Here is a 20374-nt window from a genome sequence, read left to right as displayed (position 1 = left end):
AGGAATGACCCAATTATAATAATCAATCATCCACCACGTAATATAAATCATTAGCCTAACTGTAAATGGTTTATGGTTGCCAAGCAACATTGCAATTAAATTACAGATTTAACTCAGCTTATTTGCATTCAGAGGTGTGCAATATCAGCTTATCCAATAAGATTTTTGAGTCAGAATTATCCACTTTATAAAAAAGTCAAAGTCTCAATTGTTCAAGCATACATTTTACACTTTAATATGATGCTTCACGTTCATAGGATTTACATGAGGCAAAAATGCCAAGAAGAAACAAGCAAACAAACAAACACAAACTGAATTCGATCAGTAAACTATTTTATAACCAATTCTGAGAAACCATAAAGCAAAGAAATAAGCACATAAACTTTCTCAAAGTTCTCTAAAATAATCACAAATGTATAATTCTTTTCTATGTTTAAAGGGTTTGCAGATGACAAACCTCTGAGCACTACTTGATAATCTTTTTTTTTTCTTGCACATTTAACAATTCAACAATTCAGTATTAATTATTAATTTTAACAACAAAGAAATTATGGCAATTCCGTAACATCCTCGGTCCTTCCTAGAAGTGTTTCTGTCATTTTGGGCAGGAAGGACTCTAGAAAATGGAAGAAGTCTTGGAAGATGCCTGCTTGATCATGGCTGGGGTTTAACCGGAGCAGCACCTTGGTACTTTCATTCCCACCAACAACTTCTGCATCCACTTTGAATTCCAGCAATTCCTGGAGTTTCTCCTCTTTTTCCACAATGCTCCGGGTCACCCTGCTCTCAATGTCAACGCAACCCCCTTCAGGCTTTGAGGTCTCATCGCTGGTCTTCAAGAGATCTCTCCGGACCTTGCGTCGGCCCGCCCAAACGCAGTGTCTTTGAGTCCAACTCCAGTGGACTGCCTCTGGGTTCTCCAAATCAACATCTAGTCTCTGTTTTTTAGGTTGTATAAAAGTGGAGGTCGATGGGCCCTCTTCCATTGTTAGAGGCCTTTTCTTACCAGCTTGACCTTGGGTTTGAGGACCAATATCTTCAATTGTCTGGTTATTATTCACCTCGGTTTCATTCCCATCTCCTTCTACTTTGTCCAGACTTTGACACGTGGTTGTCTCTTGACTCTCCTTTGAGGGTGAACATTGTAAAATTTCATTAAACACTGAATTCACAGCAGAGCAGACCTTCGCAAACCAGAGACCCCTAAAACTATTTCCAGCCAATGCCAGTTGAGCACGCAAGGGTTCTGGCAGAATGTCTGCCTTGAACGGGATGCTGACCTCCATAATTTTCTCAGTCATGACCTGAGACCGCGGCCCAGCTTCACTGGGTGGTGCAAAGAGCCGCACGATGCCCCAGGATTTTCCCTTTGTCGATTTGCGCTGGTACTGCAAACTGCGGCAGTATTTCTCAGCCTCACAGCATTCTTTCGTAAAGTTCTTTTGTGTTCGCTCATTGAGGTTCCCAGCCACATTGTGGTTCAGCTCAAATGGGTCGAGGACATTCATAGGCCCCAGTTTAGGGACTGTTGAGCGCTTCGGTTTAGGGCTAGAGGCCTCTGCTGTGTCTACAGCTTCCTCGTCCCTTCGGAGGAAGTCTGTGATGGGAAGCGCATGGCCATCTCTCAGAGACACCACCGAAGCAGAGAAATCAAACTTTGAGTAGAAGGTGAAAAAGCCAAAAAGCAACATGCCTGAGTGAAGGAAAATGGGTACAGTTAAGGGAAGAAAAACAGTGATAACAGACAAGCTCAGCACTTAATCAATAGCTCTTTTCCAAACCCTAGTGAGCTGCCTCACTGTGTACAGTCTACATGGGCAGCTATTTTGAAGACCGCAAACTAACCTTCATAAAACCTCATAAGTAACTGATATGAAAGCCAATGTTGTTCCACTCAATGTTGATGGCTTCAAACAGTTGATAAAACCAAATATTCTCTATAGGGTTCAAATCTGAACTCTGACCAGGCCAAAACATGAGCTTGACGGACTTGTTCTCAAGCCACTTCTTGGTGGTCTTTGTAATGTGGGCAGGAGCATTGTCTTGTTGAAAAATAACATCTGATCGTTCCTCTTTAGAAAACAACTACGGCTGTCACGATTATAAAATTTGCCTGACGATTAATTGTCAAACAAATAATTGCGATTATGGCAGTTCATTGTCTGTTTTAGGACTGTGGCGATTAATGGTTTTAAGGGCTTTCACGACTAATTGTCATAATTTTAAGGAGTGCTTTTTTTCTGCATGTGTGCTTCATACACTGTAAGAAGTCATTTTCATATATTTAACTTCAAATATATTAATCAAATAATAAAATAGGAATAAACTATGATTTCCTTTTAATGCTTTAAAAACTTATGAATGATATGAAAAAGAATGTTTTAATTATCAAAATATTTCTAAATACTTAACAAATGTCTCTTTTTGGTCAACTTTAGTTTTGGTCAATTTTACATTTACACATTTGTTTTTTGAACTCATATTTTATAATTTTTGTAATAAAAAATGAAATATAATATTGTGTTCACTATCAAAGTTTATACTTGTTTGTTTATATTTTCGCAGGAGTTTGGCGCGAGCCTCTGCTGACAGCACGTGCTCTGTCGGACAGGAGCTGGTTGACGTCCACGGTGCGGCTCAGTGATGCTCGGACTCGGAGTTCAACTGAATGACACACAAATGTGCCATTCATGGTATTTATACAGTATATTCACTTAAAATTCTGTTATTTGGGCATTAAAATATGATTGGAATTTGAATGCCCAATAATCGCGGTTGTCTCAAATAACCGCAATCAAATGGTTATTTAATAAAAAGGCCTAAAAACAACTTTTCAATTGTGGGAAGCAAGTCTTTCTGCAATATTCTCCTGTATTCCAAAGCATTAATTGACTTTTCACAGTGAAGCAGCTCACCAGTACCGGCAGCTGAAAAGGCTCCCCACACATAATGACACCTCTTCCTCCATGCTTCACTGTGGTAGAAATGCATTCATTATTGTATTTCTCACCAGATCTTCAAAGACACCTCTAATCATGATTCATCCCTCCACACAACTCTACTGAACCACTCTGAATCAAACTTTCCATATTCTGCCAAAAACTTAATTCTGTCTTGGATGTTTTTCTGAGCAGGCATGTGATCAGCTAAGCACACAAAATGCAGGAAAATGTACCAAACAAAGTGAGAGACAGCGAACAACCCCCCCCCCGCCCAGTTATTAACATTAGTTAACATGAACTAACAATTAAAACTACAACCCCAATTCCAAAGAAGTTGTGACACTGCAAAATGTAAATAAAAACAGAATGCAATGATTTGCAAATCTCATAAACCCATGTTATTCACAATAGAACATAGAAAACATATCAAATGTTTAAATTGAGGAAATGTACCATTTTAAGAAAAACATAATGTAATTTTGAATTTGATGGCAGCAACACATCTCAAAGTTGGGATGGGGGCAACAAAAGGCTGGATAAGTAAGTGTTACTGAAAAGAAACAGCTGGAGGAACATTTTGCAACTAAATAGGTTAATTGGCAACAGGTCAGTAACATGATTAGGTATAAAAAGAGTATCTTAGAGATCTTTGAGTCTCTCAGAAGTAAAGATGGGCAGAGGTTCACCAATCTGCGAAAAACTGCATCTAACAAACTGTGGGACAATTTCAGAATAATGTTCCTCAATGTAAAATTGTGAAGACTTTGAATATCTCATCATCTACAGTACATAATATCATCAAAAGATTCAGAGAATCTGGAGAAATCTCTGTGCGCAAGGGACAAGGGCGAAAATCAATATCGGATGCCCGCGATCTTTGGGCCATCAGACAGCACTGCATTAAAAACAGGTATGATTCTGTAATGGAAATCACTGCATGGGCTCAGAAACACCTCCAGAACTCATTGTCTGTGAACACAGTTCGCCGTGCCATCCACAAATGCGGGTTAAAGCTCTATCATGCAAAGAAAAAGCCATATGTGAACATGATCCAGAAACGCCGCCGTCTTCTCTGGGCCAAAGCTCATTTAAAATGGACTGAGGCAAAGTGGAAAACTGTTCTGTGGTCAGATGAATCGAAATGTGAAATTCTTTTTGGAAACCATGGATGCCGTGTTCTCCGGACTAAAGAGGAGTGGGATCATCTGGCTTGTTATCAGCGCTCAGTTCAAAAGCCTGCATCTCTGATGGTATGGGGTGCATTAGTGCCTATGGAATGGGCAGCTTGCACATCTGGAAAGGCACCATCAATGCTGAAAGGTATATACAGGTTTCAGAGCAACATATGCTTCCATCCAGACGACATCTTTTTCAGGGAAGGCCTTGCATATTTCAGCAAGACAATGCTAAACCGCATACTGCATCTATTACAACAGCATGGCTTCGTAGTAGAAGATTCCGGGGGCTGAACTGGCCTGCCTGCAGTCCAGACCTTTCACCAACTGTTGAGCAGCTAGAATCCTGTATCAGACACAAATGGGACAACATTCCTCTCCCAAAACTCCAGCAACTGGTCTCCTCAGTTCCCAGACATATACGGACTGTTGTTAAAAGAAGAGGGGATGCTACACAGTGGTAAACATGGCCCTGTCCCAAATTGTTTTAGACATGTTGCTGCCATCAAATTAAAAATTACCTTATATGTATTTCCTCAGTTTAAACATTTGATATGTTTTCTATGTTCTATTGTGAATAAAATATGGGTTATGAGATTTGCAAATCATTGCATTCTGTTTTTATTTACATTTTACACAGTGTCCCAAATTTTTTGGAATTGGGGTTGTACTTCTACAGCATTTATTGATCTTGGTTAATGTTAATTTCTATATATATATATATATATATATATATATATATATATACACAGTGGTGTGAAAAAGTGTTTGCCCCCTTCCTGATTTCTTATTTTTTTGCATGTTTGTCACACTTAAATGTTTCAGATCATCAAACAAGTTTAAATATTAGTCAAAGATAACACAAGTAAACACAAAATGCAGTTTTTAAATGAAGGTTGTTATTATTAAGGGAAAACAAAATCCAAACCTACATGGCCCTGTGTGAAAAAGTGATTGCCCCCTAAACCTAATAACTGGTTGGGCCACCCTGAGCAGCAACAACTGCAATCAAGCGTTTGCGATAACTTGCAATGAGTCTTTTACAGCGCTGTGGAGGAATTTTGGCCCACTCATCTTTGCAGAATTGTTGTAATTCAGCCACATTGGAGGGTTTTCGAGCATGAACTGCCTTTTTAAGGTCATGCCACAGCATCTCAATAGGATTCAGGTCAGGACTTTGACTAGGCCACTCCAAAGTCTTCATTTTGTTTTTCTTCAGCCATTCAGAGGTGGACTTGTTGGTGTGTTTTGGATCATTGTCCTGCTGCAGAACCCAAATTCGCTTCAGCTTGAGGTCACGAACAGATGGCCGGACATTCTCCTTCAGGATTTTTTGGTAGACAGCAGAATTCATGGTTCCATTTATCACAGCAAGTATTCCAGGTCCTGAAGCAGCAAAACAGCCCCAGACCATCACACTACCACCACCATATTTTACTGTTGGTATGATGTTCTTTTTCTGAAATGCGGTGTTACTTGATGCGGTGTTACGCCAGATGTAATGGGACACACACCTTCCAAAAAGTTCAACTTTTGTCTCGTCAGTCCACAGAGTATTTTCCCAAAAGTCTTGGGGATCATCAAGATGTTTTCTGGCAAAAATGAGACGAGCCTTAATGTTCTTTTTGCTCAGCAGTGGTTTTCGTCTTGGAACTCTGCCATGCAGGCCATTTTTGCCCAGTCTCTTTCTTATGGTGGAGTCATGAACACTGACCTTAACTGAGGCAAGTGAGGCCTGCAGTTCTTTGGATGTTGTTGTGGGGTCTTTTGTGACCTCTTGGATGAGTCGTCGCTGCGCTCTTGGGGTAATTTTGGTCAGCCGGCCACTCCTGGGAAGGTTCACCACTGTTCCATGTTTTCGCCATTTGTGGATAATGGCTTTCACTGTGGTTCTCTGGAGTCCCAAAGCTTTAGAAATGGCTTTATAACCTTTTCCAGACTGATAGATCTCAATTACTTTCTTTCTCATTTGTTCCTGAATTTCTTTGGATCTCGGCATGATGTCTAGCTTTTGAAGATCTTTTGGTCTACTTCACTTTGTCAGGCAGGTCCTATTTAAGTGATTTCTTGATTGAGAACAGGTGTGGCAGTAATCAGGCCTGGGTGTGGCTAGAGAAACTGAACTCAGGTGTGATAAACCACAGTTAAGTTATGTTTTAACAGGTGGGGCAAACACTTTTTCACACAGGGCCATGTAGGTTTTGATTTTGTTTTCCCTTAATAATAAAAACCTTCATTTAAAAACTGCATTTTGTGTTTACTTGTGTTATCTATGACCAATATTTAAACTTGTTTGATGATCTGAAACATTTAAGTGTGACAAACATGCAAAAAAATAAGAAAGCAGGAAGGGGGCAAACACTTTTTCACACCACTGTATATATGTGTGTGTGTGTGTGTGTGTTTTTAAAGAGTTTTGGATGGATTTTCCCCTTAATATGTGCTTACTGTAAGTGCTGCTATTTACAATGGTCACGCTGGTTTTTACACAATGTAAAAATGACAATGAATAAGCATGTAATATTACATGTTCTTAGGAATGCCAACCCCTCTTTGTTGTGTGGCTAGTATTATTTAGTAGATTTTACAGAGAGTGGTCTCAAAAACTCATTTGTATTACATCCGCAACCCAAGTTCATTTCCTGATCTAAACAGGAATAAACTTGTCTATACTGAACATTTTCTAATGTCTGGACTGCATCTGCAGGATTTTATGATTAAACAAACAAGCGGTTCGATATGCTGGCAATGAGTAATTCATTTGTGAAGATAAATGTCAGGATTTCACTGCAAATATCACATCAGTAATGCGGTAAATGCAGCTTAACAATAGCGATTTTAACCTATCTGCAACAGTGGTAATGGTTCAAACCTGTTTTATATCCAACCATTTTATTTGATATTATATGAATTAAAATAAACCTGTCTTACGTGAATAAAGTCCTGACAGTGAGAATCAGATGCCTCCGTCTCGTGCATTCTCAATAAAGTGTGTGCGTGATGCAGAAGCAGCTGTGAAGTTTGAGTGAATGAATCAGTTCCGAGGGAAGTTTGACTGACACTTGTTTGTTTGGGTGAAAAATGCTTATCGAGAATGCACTGGACAGGACATTGTCGATAACATATGAACTCCCGCAGAAATATTGAAGCTGTGCTTATATAATCAATTTAACGATAAGTCATCTAAAATTATTAAACAGTATGTGTACTTACACAGGTCTTCAGTGTTTTTGCTGGGTGGTACACTAAAGGGTTGACTTGGGAAAGTACAGTCCCATTCCTCAATAATACACTCTTCTTCCTCACCTGCACAAACAAAAATCATAATTAATACTTAACACACCTCCGTGAAGTTGTTGGCACCTCATATAATTAAATTATTACCAAATCTATACCATTTGTTTGTGCTGATTTGTGCCGCAAAAAAGACGTTTGTACTGGTTCGGTGTTTGAGATATTATACATGATTTTTTTTGGCTGTGTGATGTCAGTTTCCACCCCATGTGCTCCAAATCGCTCCAAACCGGTGCCGTTCGTTTGTGCTCAATTTGTGCCGTTAAAAGAAACACTGTATCTATTTCCCTGAATTCCTTATAAATAAGAATTTGCTGAACAAAGCTGTACATTGTTTATATGGGTAATTATTCAGAGTTTTTTCACACGTAAACAGTCACAGTATTCAGCTCTGAATTCGCTTTTATTCGTTTTAATTTTGCTAGAAGCTGGTGCGACTTGTGTTGACGGTGTTTGTGTAATTGCATAGTCCTACATGTTAGCAAATATTCAAAATATTTCTTTGAAATTTCAGCACAATGTTTGAAAACATGTTATGTGCCGTTCACATGCTGGAATGCGTTGTTGTTGCACTAAAATTACACGCAGTGTCACAAAAGAGCAAAACGTATGTGTCTCGACTCGAGACATACATTTAACAGTTTAGGTACTTTTTATCTTGATATTGCATCTAAAAAACACGAACAAGCCGCCTAAGATGTCTATCTAGCGCACGTTTACCTTTAAATGAATTATAAAACAGTGCGGACGGACACAAAATGCACTCAATGTGAACGACCCCTCAGTGTAAGGCTAGAAATCTTTAGAAAAGTTTGATCACACTTGCCTATTCTTTATTATTTGTTACTGCTCATTTTAGATTTTATAGTATAAAGTCATCAAAACTAAGAAGCAACACAAAAGTATGGAAATTATACAGTGACCAAAACAAATTAAATCAGAAACATCTTCTATTTGAACTTCTTCAGTGTAGCCTTTTGTCTATACCTGCTCTGTACACAGTTCATTTTCTCAATCAACTTCAGGTGCATCCTGGGATGCTTTTTAAACAGTATTGATTGATTTCATATGCTGGACACTTGTTGGCTACTTTTATTAAAATAATAATTTTAATAAATAAAACAAATAAATAAATAAATAAAAGGTTTGTGTAGACATCTATAATTAGGCACAATTTATTTTTGAATAAAGAAATAATCCCAAGCATTTGACCATAAGCCTTTAGATCAAAAGGTCTTTGGACTGGTTGTGTAGGCTATATTTATTTTATATTTATAAGTTCTTGATATTATTTTTATTTACTAACGTTTACTATTTTTTTTATTTTATTTGTATTGTATCTCGCTATGTTTTGCTATTACTGTAGATAAATCTAGAATAAGTTTCAAGTTTTTAAGCTTAAAGTAACCATTTAAAGTGATTTTAATAAGGACAATTTAGAAATTTTACCAAACAATTTGGTCAAATTAGTGTCAGAAAAGGTGACTTTAGCTGAAAGGTGAGTAGTTTGCATCCCTGGTTTAAATATTAGACCAAATCTGATATTTCCTGACAGAGAAAGAGAGATGTGTTTGAGTTTGATGGGGTGAAAGATTAAATCTTTGCCAAAAATTAATGCTTCAACGATACCAAACATGGCACAAACCAGAAGCGAGCACAAACGATGGAGACAGGTGAGAGTAACTGACATGGGGTTTAGCCTGCGCAATTTCACAGCTCCCAAAAGCTATCTTGTTAAATACAAAGAAAATAATATGTTATGATGTTTATTTTAATGCCACAAATCGAGCATAAACAAATGGCACCGGTTCAGAGTGATTTGGAGTGATGTCACTGCTCCCAAAAATGTCATGCTATTTCTAAGCGAGATAAAAAGTTACAGTGTTTCTTTTAATGACACAAACCAGCACAAATCAAGCACAAACGAACGACACCGGTTTGGAGCGATTTAGATCACATGGGGTGGAGAGTGACGTCACTGCTCCCGAAACGTTTCTTGCTAAGGAATGGAACTAGTTACATTGTTTCTTTTAATGGCACACACCAAGCACAAATGAACAGCAACGGTTTGGAGCGATATGGACCACATGGGGTGGAAACATGTCTAATATCTCAAACACCGAACCAGCACAAACGTTAATTTCTGCAGCACAAATCAGCACAAACACAGCACAAACGAATGGTATAGATTTGGTAATGATTTAATTATATGGAGTGCCAACTTCACGGAAGTACTTAACACATGTCTAATGTTCTCATGACAGACAAATTGTTTAAAGTTAGAGTGACTTCTTAAAGCTAGGTTATTAATTTTGGCTTTTAGAAGGAAACTTCTAATTGGTTCTCAACTTATTATATGCTTGAATAATTTGAAAATGCTCATAGAAATGCACAGCAGTCTTGGTTAACATACAGGCCATGTTCTTAAGCTGGTTCACCAAGGGCAGTACAGGAGGGTCTCGATTCTGCAGGTAGAAGATCACCAGCAGCGTAAGAGCATAATTGTTCAACAACGGTCCAGCACCAGATGGGTTTCCTGTGAAATTACAGATGAAAATGGTTTAAATCAGATCTGTACATGCCATACAGTATGTAAAACTTTTAGAATCTAGTTTTCACAATTATCAAACACATACAACTTTATTACCTGCTAACTGTTTCTGTTTGGCCCATAATCTGATGGTGTAGACTAAAGGTCGGAGTCTGGAGTCAATGCCGGAACACAACTGCAGAAATCGAGTGTTTCTCACCGCCAATCTAGTGCAGAAATAGAAAGAGTGGTTATAGAGACAGAGATATCACAATGAAAACATAAAAGTCCAATGGGTTGCAATACTCTCAAAGGTTTTCATTTCACAATGTCCAAAAGCAACTGTTTTCATATAGTCACCCAAAATGAGGTCATAACTGCATTTAGAATTATAAAAGTATCATCAAAATGCTAATTAAAATAGTTTTAGATTAAGTATAGCATGTCAACTTCGCATTTTCACTACAGAAATTTCCCATGATTTTTCCATAATTTTAAAATTTTATTAATTTCCAAGACTTCTCAAGGCCTGGAACTAACTGTGGGAACCCTGTTTTAGTCTAATAAAAGTTTCCAAATCAACCTGTTGTTGATGCTGATATCTCCTTGGAGACTGAGCTCTCGATGACTGAACTTGACGACAGGAAGACGGGCAGAACTGAGTGTCTGTACTTTGTGAATGCCTGGAACACACTTCCTCAAAATCGCTGCCACCAGGTCCAAAACTTCAGCAGGACTGGCAGTGGACAGGTCTATATCAGACAGAATGGAGTCTTCAGAACGGCAGTCCTCAGATGGATTCTCTCCTGTCTGTTGGAAATGGGGAAACCAGTTGCAGGGTTTTAGAGATATTTGTTTAGATATCTGTTTGCTAAACATACAGTGGCCCCAGAAAGCTTTGGACACTTTATCCACACTTAATGTATGGTTGTCATTGAATTGATTAACAAAATATCAAAGTAACTCACATTTATTTTTAAAGAAACAGCACAAACACAATTTTCTTACATTTCAGAAAGCACATTTTTTAGGATTTAAATGCAAAAACAATAAATAAATTGTTCACACTTAAGTACTTGGTTTTTCTGCAAGGACAACTGTGTGAACTTCAGGGGAACTGACTTCATACATCCACTAAAAATGACACTGGCACTAAATGGGTAAAGGTAATTGAAACAATGGCTCAGAAAGGTGACGTTAGTTGTGAGAAAAGCTCAAGTACCATTTGTTTGCAGTTGCCACTTGATTTGATCATTTGTATGTAATGCAATGCAATTCAGACATGATAAAGACTTAAGTTTTCAAAAGTGCCCAAAAACCCACTGTAGGGGCCAGCGTACAAAGTTTGTTTGAAGTTTGAGATCACAGATATCCCTTTTATAGAGTTCAATGCTAACACACCTGTTCAGAAGACTTTGCGCGAGCTTGAAAGACTTTGGTGTTCTCCAGGTTGAGAAACAGATCAAGGTCACAGGAGTGAATCCCAAATGTGTTCACAGAGGAGCCAAATGGCACAATCTTGCAATCTAGAACACATGACATAAAGACACATGGTTACAGTTTGAATATGCAGATGAGATTTATACACAGCCCCTTAGAGGACAGGGTGGGATTTTTTTTTCTAAAATAGTTTTGTGTGCCCTCCCAATAAATTTACCACGGTTTTACAACAGTACCCATATTTTTAACTATTGCAAGGGAACGGAAAACTTATTACGAGGGAATGCAAGATTTGTTGGGAGGGAACGCAAGCCTTGATGGGAGGGAACGCAAGCCTTGCTTCGAGGGAACGCAAGCCTTGCTGCGAGGGAACGCAAGCCTTGCTGCGAGGGAACGCAAGACTTGCTGCGAGGGAATGCAAGACTTGTTGCTATGCAATGACTCTGACCACTGGGTGGTCAGAGTCATTGAGACTTGTCACTAACCTGTCACCTTCCTGAACAGCCAACAGCTGAGGGAGGGGCGGGTATCCAACAGCCACACTGCCACTTGGATGATGGCACTGCAAGGCTATGACATTGAGGTCAAGTATGCCCAGAACCATAAAATGGCCTTGGGCCAGGGCCTGGCCGAATGCCAACACTGTGACTGCGAAGGGCAACCGAGCCACTCCGCTGCTCCCATCAAATCATCGTTATTATGATAAGAATACCTGCACAGACCTCCCAAGGGTCTACGTGGATGGCTGTTCATTCCGCCATGAAAGTCAGACTTGGGTAGGAGCTGGTATTGTTTGGTTCAACCATAACATCGACGAACCAAATAACTACCGACTGGGCAACAAGACAAGCCAGAACGCGGAGATTGCAGCAGTGCTCATCACACTCCAGCAAGCCGTCAAGTTGACTGTTGAGCAACTGACGATCTGTTCTGACTCAAACTATGCTCATCATAGTTCTCTCTCTCACTTTCCCACATGGAAAGAGAATGGCATGAGGAACGCGAGAAACAAAGAAGTCAAGCACTTAGAGCTCTTCCTGGCTTGTGACCGACTTGGGAATGACAGTGTACCTCCAGTCTTGACAAAGACGGCAATGACGAAGCCGACCACTTAGCCAAGCTAGGCGCAGAACAGGGCACAGCCTGGGAGTTCCGAGACGAGTGGCTTCCTATTACCCAAAAATGTGCGGTAAACGCATTCACCCGTCGGCAGGCAAAAGGCGAGAAGACCCGCAGACCTGCCCACAGACTCTGTATCTGGGACAAAGACCCAGCAATGCAGATCTGATCACCATGCAGGAGCAAGACCCGGCCATCCAAACAGTCCGGCAGCGGGTAGCAAACCCTGCAACACAAGGGGCCTCTGAAACCCCAGTGTGAGTCGGAGGAGCTACATGCTCTCCTTCACGACCAGCCGCGTTTAAAACTAGAGAAAGGTTTGTTGGTCTTTACCCAAACTGACCAAGGACCAGCTCGCTGGGTTGTCCCAAACAATCATAGGGGAGTGATGCTAGCCCACGCTCATGACTCCCCTGTCTAAGGCCACCGGGGTTGCAAGGCCACCCTCAAGACACTCCAGCAAGTCTTTATTGTCCATCGATGGCCCGTGACACCCGTTCCTATGTGAAAGGATGCCTGGTCTGTAGCCAGTTCCAGCCATCCAGACCGCTGGATCGGGCCCCACTCCAGAGCCACTCCCGTGGTCCCACCTCCAGGTGGATTGGATTGGACCAATCCCCAAGTTCTCACAAGGTAACAAGTACCTCCTCACGGTTAACTCTCCTTGATTCAGATTGAGGCACCCATGTCTGGTCGCCCTCGGGCAAATATTACACATGCCATGTACAGGTACCTTCAAAACCTACAGGCCAAATTGGACTCCCCCCTTCTCATACAGCTGCGTTTTACACACCAGTCTGAGCCCATCCCACAGGTTAACCCCAATCATTTCCAAGGATAAGCCTTTTAACCTCTAACCCTCCTTTTCTCTAATGTTTTGGTCCTAGTATCCATTGTCATGTCCTACTATGATTTTGTGTTATGACCAAAGAACAGCAAAGGATTGTGTTACAGTTAATGCTGTGTCTACCTATAACATGGAATGTTTGTCTTTATGTGTGATGAATGTAGTCTTAGACTTCGCTAGAAGTTCTATGCCCAGATGTGCCTCAGTCTCTGCCCAGACAATAAAGCCTCTGTGAACTCTATGAACTGTGCAACCATTTTCTTTTCTATCAGGAAGACACGGACGGTGTAATCCACAGGTTATTGTGAACCTACAGGAACTGTTCGGCCCTTCAGTTGCTCAAAAGACGCTGGACAACAACCAACTCTTCAGACCAAAGGGGGGAATGTTGGGCCTCATGTACACAAATAGGAGACAAAGGCAGGCCTACATACAGTTATAAAGCCTGACTGCAGCCTATATGAACACTCAAAGCCTGATAACAACCGTGCCAAAATCAAACAAAGGGAGTCCAAAACAGACTACAGATCCCATGAAGCCTGGCTCATTTTACACCTATGTGTGAAATTCTGTAGGATCGAACTCTCAACTCCTATTGGATGAAACGCATAACAGAACACGTCCCTCAACCATGACGTCATCAAGAGTATAAAAACCTCGGTGATCTTTCTGGGCATTGCTTACAGCGACAGTATGTGCCTCGTCTAGATGCAGCCCTGCTGCTCCCAGGTGTAGCCTCGTTGCCCAAGGAAGTAACGTACGTACCTGAACTTTGGCCATACAATCTCGCTGGACGAGTTGAGATTTCTCCGTGTTCCACCGAGCACGCTAACGGATCCAAAGGAGAACGCCGAGCAATCCGCGTCTTCACTCTTTTGCCTGCAGAAGTGAAGAAAGAAGATTTCTCTTCCTCCTTCAGCCGAGTCGACTTTGCTGTTTTCTCCGCTGACCCGCCTGCCGACAGAGCAAGGAAACGCCCTCCCAACATCACCCGAGCCTCGAGGAACCGAGTCGGAGTCAAACGACGGACGAACACACATTCTACCCACGTCCTCACGCAACTCAAGTAAGAGGTTTAAGTCTGGGCAGAGATAGATTATTCTAGTGTGTTATTCTAGTGTATCAAGGCTATTACTTGTACAGTTTACAGACCGCCGAGTCTGCTCATTGCTGCTAATAATACTAAAGGGATTATTGTAATTTACTGTTACCACGAATGAGATTTGCTGTGTTGTAGTCCAACCACGTTGGCCTGTTTGTGAATTTCCGCCATTGCAGGTGAGACCAGCACACTGAGCTTATCCATTAAAGAAATAACGACCGCGGCAGATGGATTACGAGCAGTACACTGCGTCTCTGAGTGATAAAATAATGGTTGCTCTCTCTCCCACGATCGTTAAAACCAGCTTCGGTGCCGTCACTCTGTTCGCTCTGTCTCGTACTAACCGCACACACACACGAAACCTCATAAACATACCCGCACACACATTTGGTGAGCAGATAATTTGGCAATAGAGCCTGCTTTGTCCCTAAGTTATCGTACCAGCGGAGACACGCATTAAATGGGCAGACGCCATTAACCAGTCTCTCTGCCCTCTTTCTCTCCTTACACACACATACACACACACACACACACACACATACCTACCTTCCTCTCATGGAATTATAGATTATCATGTTACTGTTGAAAGTCGGAAGTTTATTGACTGCATTATATTGAATATTAATTGATATTACTGCATCAACAAACTTAGTTATACTTTAAAGAGAAGTGTTTTGGTATTGTTCTGCATGTACCTGTGTCAAGGGCTGGTAGGGGATGTCAGTGCTCGGATTCAAGCCTGCTTTACTGACTGGTTATTAGTCCCTGATTCCAGAGTGGTTTCCCGGCGATATTAATCCTTATTAATATTCTATTGATTTTGATAATTGATAATCATCTTTGATTTGGAGAATAAATAAGCTAATGTTAATTCTAATCAATGTTCTATTGATTTTAATAATTAATAATTATCTTTGATAATAATTAATATTCTATTGAATTTGATAATTAATAGTTATCTTTGATGATTGTTGATTTAAAGGATTAAAAGCTAAAGTTGATTCTAATCAATGTTCTATTGATTTTAATAATTATCTTTGATAATTATTAATTATTGCTAATAACCAAACCCGCTCCTGAACAAAGCGCCCAACAGCATGGGAATGGAAAACTTATTGCGAGGGAATGCAAACTATTGCGAGGGAACGCAAGACTTATTGGGTGCGAACGCAAGACTTATTGGGAGGGAACACAAAACTTATTGGTAGGGAACGCAAAACATATTGGGAGGGAACGCAAGATTTATTGGGAGGGAATGCAAAACTTATTGGGAGGGAACGCAAAACTTATTGGGGCACCATGTAAAACTATTTCAGAAAAAAGTTCCCCGTCTTCTAATGGGCTCCGTAGATTAGAGAGCTGCAGTGGAGGGGGGTATTTGGAGTGAATACTGATTTGGGTCTGTTCCTCACACAAAGCTGTCAGAGGACTTTAAATATAGCACACAAGTTGTATGGACTACTTTTATAGTTTTTTTTTTTTTTTTTTTTGACAAACATCGTCATCTTGCTGTATGGAAAAGAAGAGCATTAGTTGACAAACAGAGGTGGTTGACAAATAGCATGTCCATGGACTTTTTTTATCAACAAGATTTTAGGTTAAATTTATATGAATTTATAAGGTAAAGTTTACCATTTTTATAAGTTTTTCACCATTTTAATTAACTTTTTGCCTTCACCTGTTCATTTAAAAAGGTACTATGGTGTGACAAATGCATTTTGAAAAGAACAAATAATCCATAGTTGATGAATCCATATTAATTATACAAAAATTAAAAAAAAAAAAAAAAAACATGCTGATTACAGTAGTTTTAGATGGAGGATAGCATGTCACACCACAGGATATGTCAACTTTCCAAAATTACTGCATGTCAACTACCCTTCAAAACTTCTCCCTTTGTGTTACACTGAAAAAACAACATTGTGAAACAACATGAGTGTAAGTACATTTTTGGGTGAACAACTCCTTTATGGGCTGACCTGGAAAGAACTCTGTGAAGACTTCCTGTAGAAGCTGAACCAGAAGATCTCGCACCTTCTTTTCATTGTCTTTCAACTCAAAATTCTCCGTCACCTTCTGCATCTGCTCATTTACCTTTCACATGCAAAGATAGAAACATAACAACACTTGGCGAAACCTTTAAAACTAGGAAGGTACCAACTAGACTGTGAAACTGTCTCTTACAGATGTGGCTTTGCAGAGCTCAAAGTTGAGTTTGTCCAAGCTGATCTGGTGTTTGGAGTCTTGTCTTCCTCTGCTGGCCAGTTTGAATTCTTTCTTCTCTCTGGGCTTAACGCGCAGCTTGAGACCACTGAGCTGATGTTGTAGTTGTGCTAAAGCTGCCTGGGCGTTCTGCTGCTCAGCAAATTCAACTATGGCATACACACCCTACAGATAACAACATCTTCAAATCAACATCACCATTAGCTCAAATTAAAACGGTCATATATTCAATAGCATTATTTGAACACTGGTAAATTTTATGGAACTGTTGGGCCAGAAACTCAGTGATATGAGTGATGCATGCCCATGCAAAACTCACCACCATTAAAGTAGTGTGTTGTTGCCAGGGCATTGCTTTGCAGTTGCTAAGGTGTTCTGAATGGATTCAAGATGGTTGCTTTGTGGCCCAAATCAAATGAATTTATACTCTCAATGGTACTGTAATCTATGGGATTTTTTTCGCACATTTATCATCCGTCAGGTGAAAATTTTAAGTCAGATTGCTTAGAAAAGTAGTAGCACATGCAGCATGTCTGTAACACATATGCTGCAGGACGAGTTATGCACCAAATTTTAATACAAAAGGGTTCTGAACAAAAAACAAAAACAAACTTAAATGAGCAAAAACTCCACGATGCTTTCCTTAGCAAACTAATAATTATGATAATAATATAACTATTTACTATTACCCTTTTACAGTGCTGTGGAAAAGTATTTGCCCCCATCCTGATTTCTTTTGTTTTTGTGTATATCTCATACACAATTGTTTAAAAATTAAAACAAAATCTAACATAAAACAAAAGCAATCTGAGTAAACACAAAATACAGTTTTTAAATGATAATGTTATTTATTGAAGCAAAAAAGTTATCCACTACCAACTGGGCATGTGTGAAAAAGTATTTGCCCCCTTAGTTACTAAATCCCCAAATCTATGAAACTGCATTAGTAATGGGGAGTTATTAGTCATGAGTCAGCTGGACTAGACACACCCAGGTCTGATTACTGCCAGCCCTGTTCAATCAAATCAACTCCTAAATAGAACTTTTTCAGCAGCATGAAGTTGGCTAAAAGGTCTCACCCAGAAGCACACTATGCCAAGGTCGAAAGAAATTCCAGAAATGATGAGGAAAAAGGTGATTGAAATACATCAGTCTGGGAAGGGTTACAAAGCTATTTCAAAGGCTATGGGACTCCAAAGAACCACAGTGAGAGACATTATCTCCAAATGGAGAAATCTTGGCACTGTAGTGAACCTTTCCAGAAGTGGCCGACCTTCCAAAATTCCTCCAAGAACATAGCGACGACTCATCCAGGAAGTCACAATAAAGCCAAGGACAACATCCAAGGAACTGCAGACCTCTCGCACATCAATAAAGGTCACTGTTCATGACTCCACTATCAGAAAGACACTGGCCAAAAATGCCATCCATAGAAGGGTGGCGAGGCGAAAACCACTGCTAACCTAGAAGAACATTGAGTCTCGTCTGAATTTTGCCAAAACACACCTTGATGATACTCCAACCTTTTGGGAGAATGTTCTGTGGACTGATGAGTCGAAAGTGGAACTGTTTGGAAGACGGGGTCCCGTTACATCTGCCGTAAATCAAACACAGAATTCCACAAAAAGACGCATACCTACGGTCAAGCATGGTGGTGGTAGTGTGATGGTGTGGGGATGCTTTGCTGCTTCAGGGCCAGGGCGACTTACAATAATTTAGGGAAACGTGAATTCTGCTCTCTACCAGAAGTTCCTAAAGGCGAACATCTGGTCATCAGTCCGTGTGTTGAAGCTCAAGCACAACTGGATTATGCAGCAAAACAATGATCTAAAGCATAGGAGTAAGTCACCACTGAATGGCTCAAAAGAAGCTAAAATAAAGTGTGGCCTAGTCAAAGTCCTGACTTGAACTCGATTGAGATGCTGTGGCAGGCCCTTAAATGGGCAGTTCATGGTCGAAAACCCTCCAGTGTGGCTGAACTAAAGCAGTTCTGCAAAGAGAAGTGGGCCAAAATTCCACCACAGCGTTGTGAAAAACTGATCTCCAGTTATCGGAAGTGTATGGTTGCAGTTGTTGCTGCTAAAGGTGGCACAACCAGCTATTAAGTTTAAGGGGCAGTTAGTTTTTCACATGGGTGATACAGGTATTGGATAACTTTTTTTTTTTTTTTTTTGCTTCAATAAAAAAATATATATATTTGAAAACTGTATTTTGTGTTTATTCCGGTTGCCTTTGTTTTATGTTATATCTCGTTTGAAGATCTCAAACAATTTAGTATGAACAATACACAAAAACAGAAGAAATCAGGATGGGGGCAAATACTTTTCCACAGCACTGTAATTTCATTACTATCTGACAACAGCAAAGGCCAACAAAATCGCTAATGATGAAATGCACAGGTATTTTCATAGTGTTTGAATGTGGCACATGTATGGCATTCTTTCAGAGCAAAAGTTAAATCATTCCTCTTGAGGTCAAAGAGACCAAAGCAAAACAAAGATTAAATAATTATCACTGGTGAAAAATAACACTGTTTCAAAGACAGTGTGTTTAGAACCTTCTCCTTGTCCATGATGACATCAGACACCTGTCCAAACTGTGTGAAATACTCCTTCAGGTCGGTTTGAGAGGTGTCGGGCTTAAAGCCGCTGACAAACACACTGTTCTCCTCCTGAGATTTACGCTGTGCTCTGAGCCGCAGCAGATGCTGGTGCTTCTTCCCTTTAACATGATCTTCCAGACTCGGTTCTGAGGAAACAAACTTCAGTTAAATGTGGGATAAAAACCACAATTAAAACCACAAAAGGCAAAACCCAGAACATTTCTTTGAGGAATACATCAAGAAGTTGCTGTGCTCAACCTTACATAAAAGTACAGTGCCAGTATCAGGGTACAGTGATCGTCTCAGATGGGACTATCATGGTATATCATAGGCTATTCATTGATAATGAATGATTACCATATTAATCACCTTGGTGTTGGGTAATACCTATGGTATTACCATGGTGCCGCCACTAAATAAATACAAAAAGAAAAGCATGGTAGTACTAAGGTAATTTGGGTGTGTTTTTGGCACATGCATAATGGTACCTTTGGATTTATCAATTTACAACTGTATATATCAATAACAAGAACCATGGTAGGGGCAGGGTACTCAAAATACTTCGAAAAATACCATGATACTTTTTGGTTAGTGCAATAGAGAAAAATAGTGATAATTCCACAAATTGATGGAACTAAATTATATATATATTTTGTGAATCCTACTTTATTCCAGGTTTGCAAACAGTACAGAAGCGTGTCTCACTTGCGTTAGCGCTGATGTTTTGACTTTATTTCATATCTTAAACTTACTGTTGGGTATATTAACATGGCAAAGGTTGCAGTGAAACCCTCTTTGAGTTGTCTGGATGTCTTTATCGAGCTCCATTGACAGTCTGTACTGACGATTTTTTAATATAAAAGCGTCTGAGTTCTAAATCAAACCACTCAAATCTCCCTCCGCGATGCTCATATGTGTCCGTACTTTCAGCTCTTCCTCCGGAAAAACTGACCGCTGCACATCAGTTCCGCCATTCACAAGGAGGGTTGCCAGATTTACGGGAATGGAACACTAATAAGTGAACATGGTTAGTGCATTACTCCATGATAAACATTTCAAATAGCTTAGAGTACAACAATGCACGGCCACTTGTCCAGCCT

General features: G+C 40.0%; 1 protein-coding gene across 1 annotated transcript; it reads right to left on the bottom strand.

The window, feature by feature from the left end:
• Nucleotides 1–219: 219 nt before the first annotated feature.
• tut1 (terminal uridylyl transferase 1, U6 snRNA-specific) lies at nucleotides 220–20198 on the bottom strand. Its single transcript, XM_051674472.1, has 10 exons — nucleotides 20027–20198; nucleotides 19230–19420; nucleotides 16634–16837; nucleotides 16429–16543; nucleotides 11343–11467; nucleotides 10525–10751; nucleotides 10059–10168; nucleotides 9825–9947; nucleotides 7331–7423; nucleotides 220–1693 (listed from the first exon to the last, which is right to left on the bottom strand). The coding sequence occupies exons 1-10, from the start codon at nucleotides 20100–20102 to the stop codon at nucleotides 549–551; spliced, it is 2409 nt and encodes an 802-aa protein (XP_051530432.1). The 5' UTR covers nucleotides 20103–20198; the 3' UTR covers nucleotides 220–548.
• Nucleotides 20199–20374: the final 176 nt, after the last annotated feature.

The sequence above is a fragment of the Myxocyprinus asiaticus genome, chromosome 36 (assembly GCF_019703515.2).
Source record: "Myxocyprinus asiaticus isolate MX2 ecotype Aquarium Trade chromosome 36, UBuf_Myxa_2, whole genome shotgun sequence".
Taxonomy (NCBI): Eukaryota; Metazoa; Chordata; class Actinopteri; order Cypriniformes; family Catostomidae; genus Myxocyprinus; species Myxocyprinus asiaticus.
The sequence above is the reverse complement of the archived record's forward strand: the minus strand, read 5'-3'. Positions and strand labels throughout refer to the sequence as shown.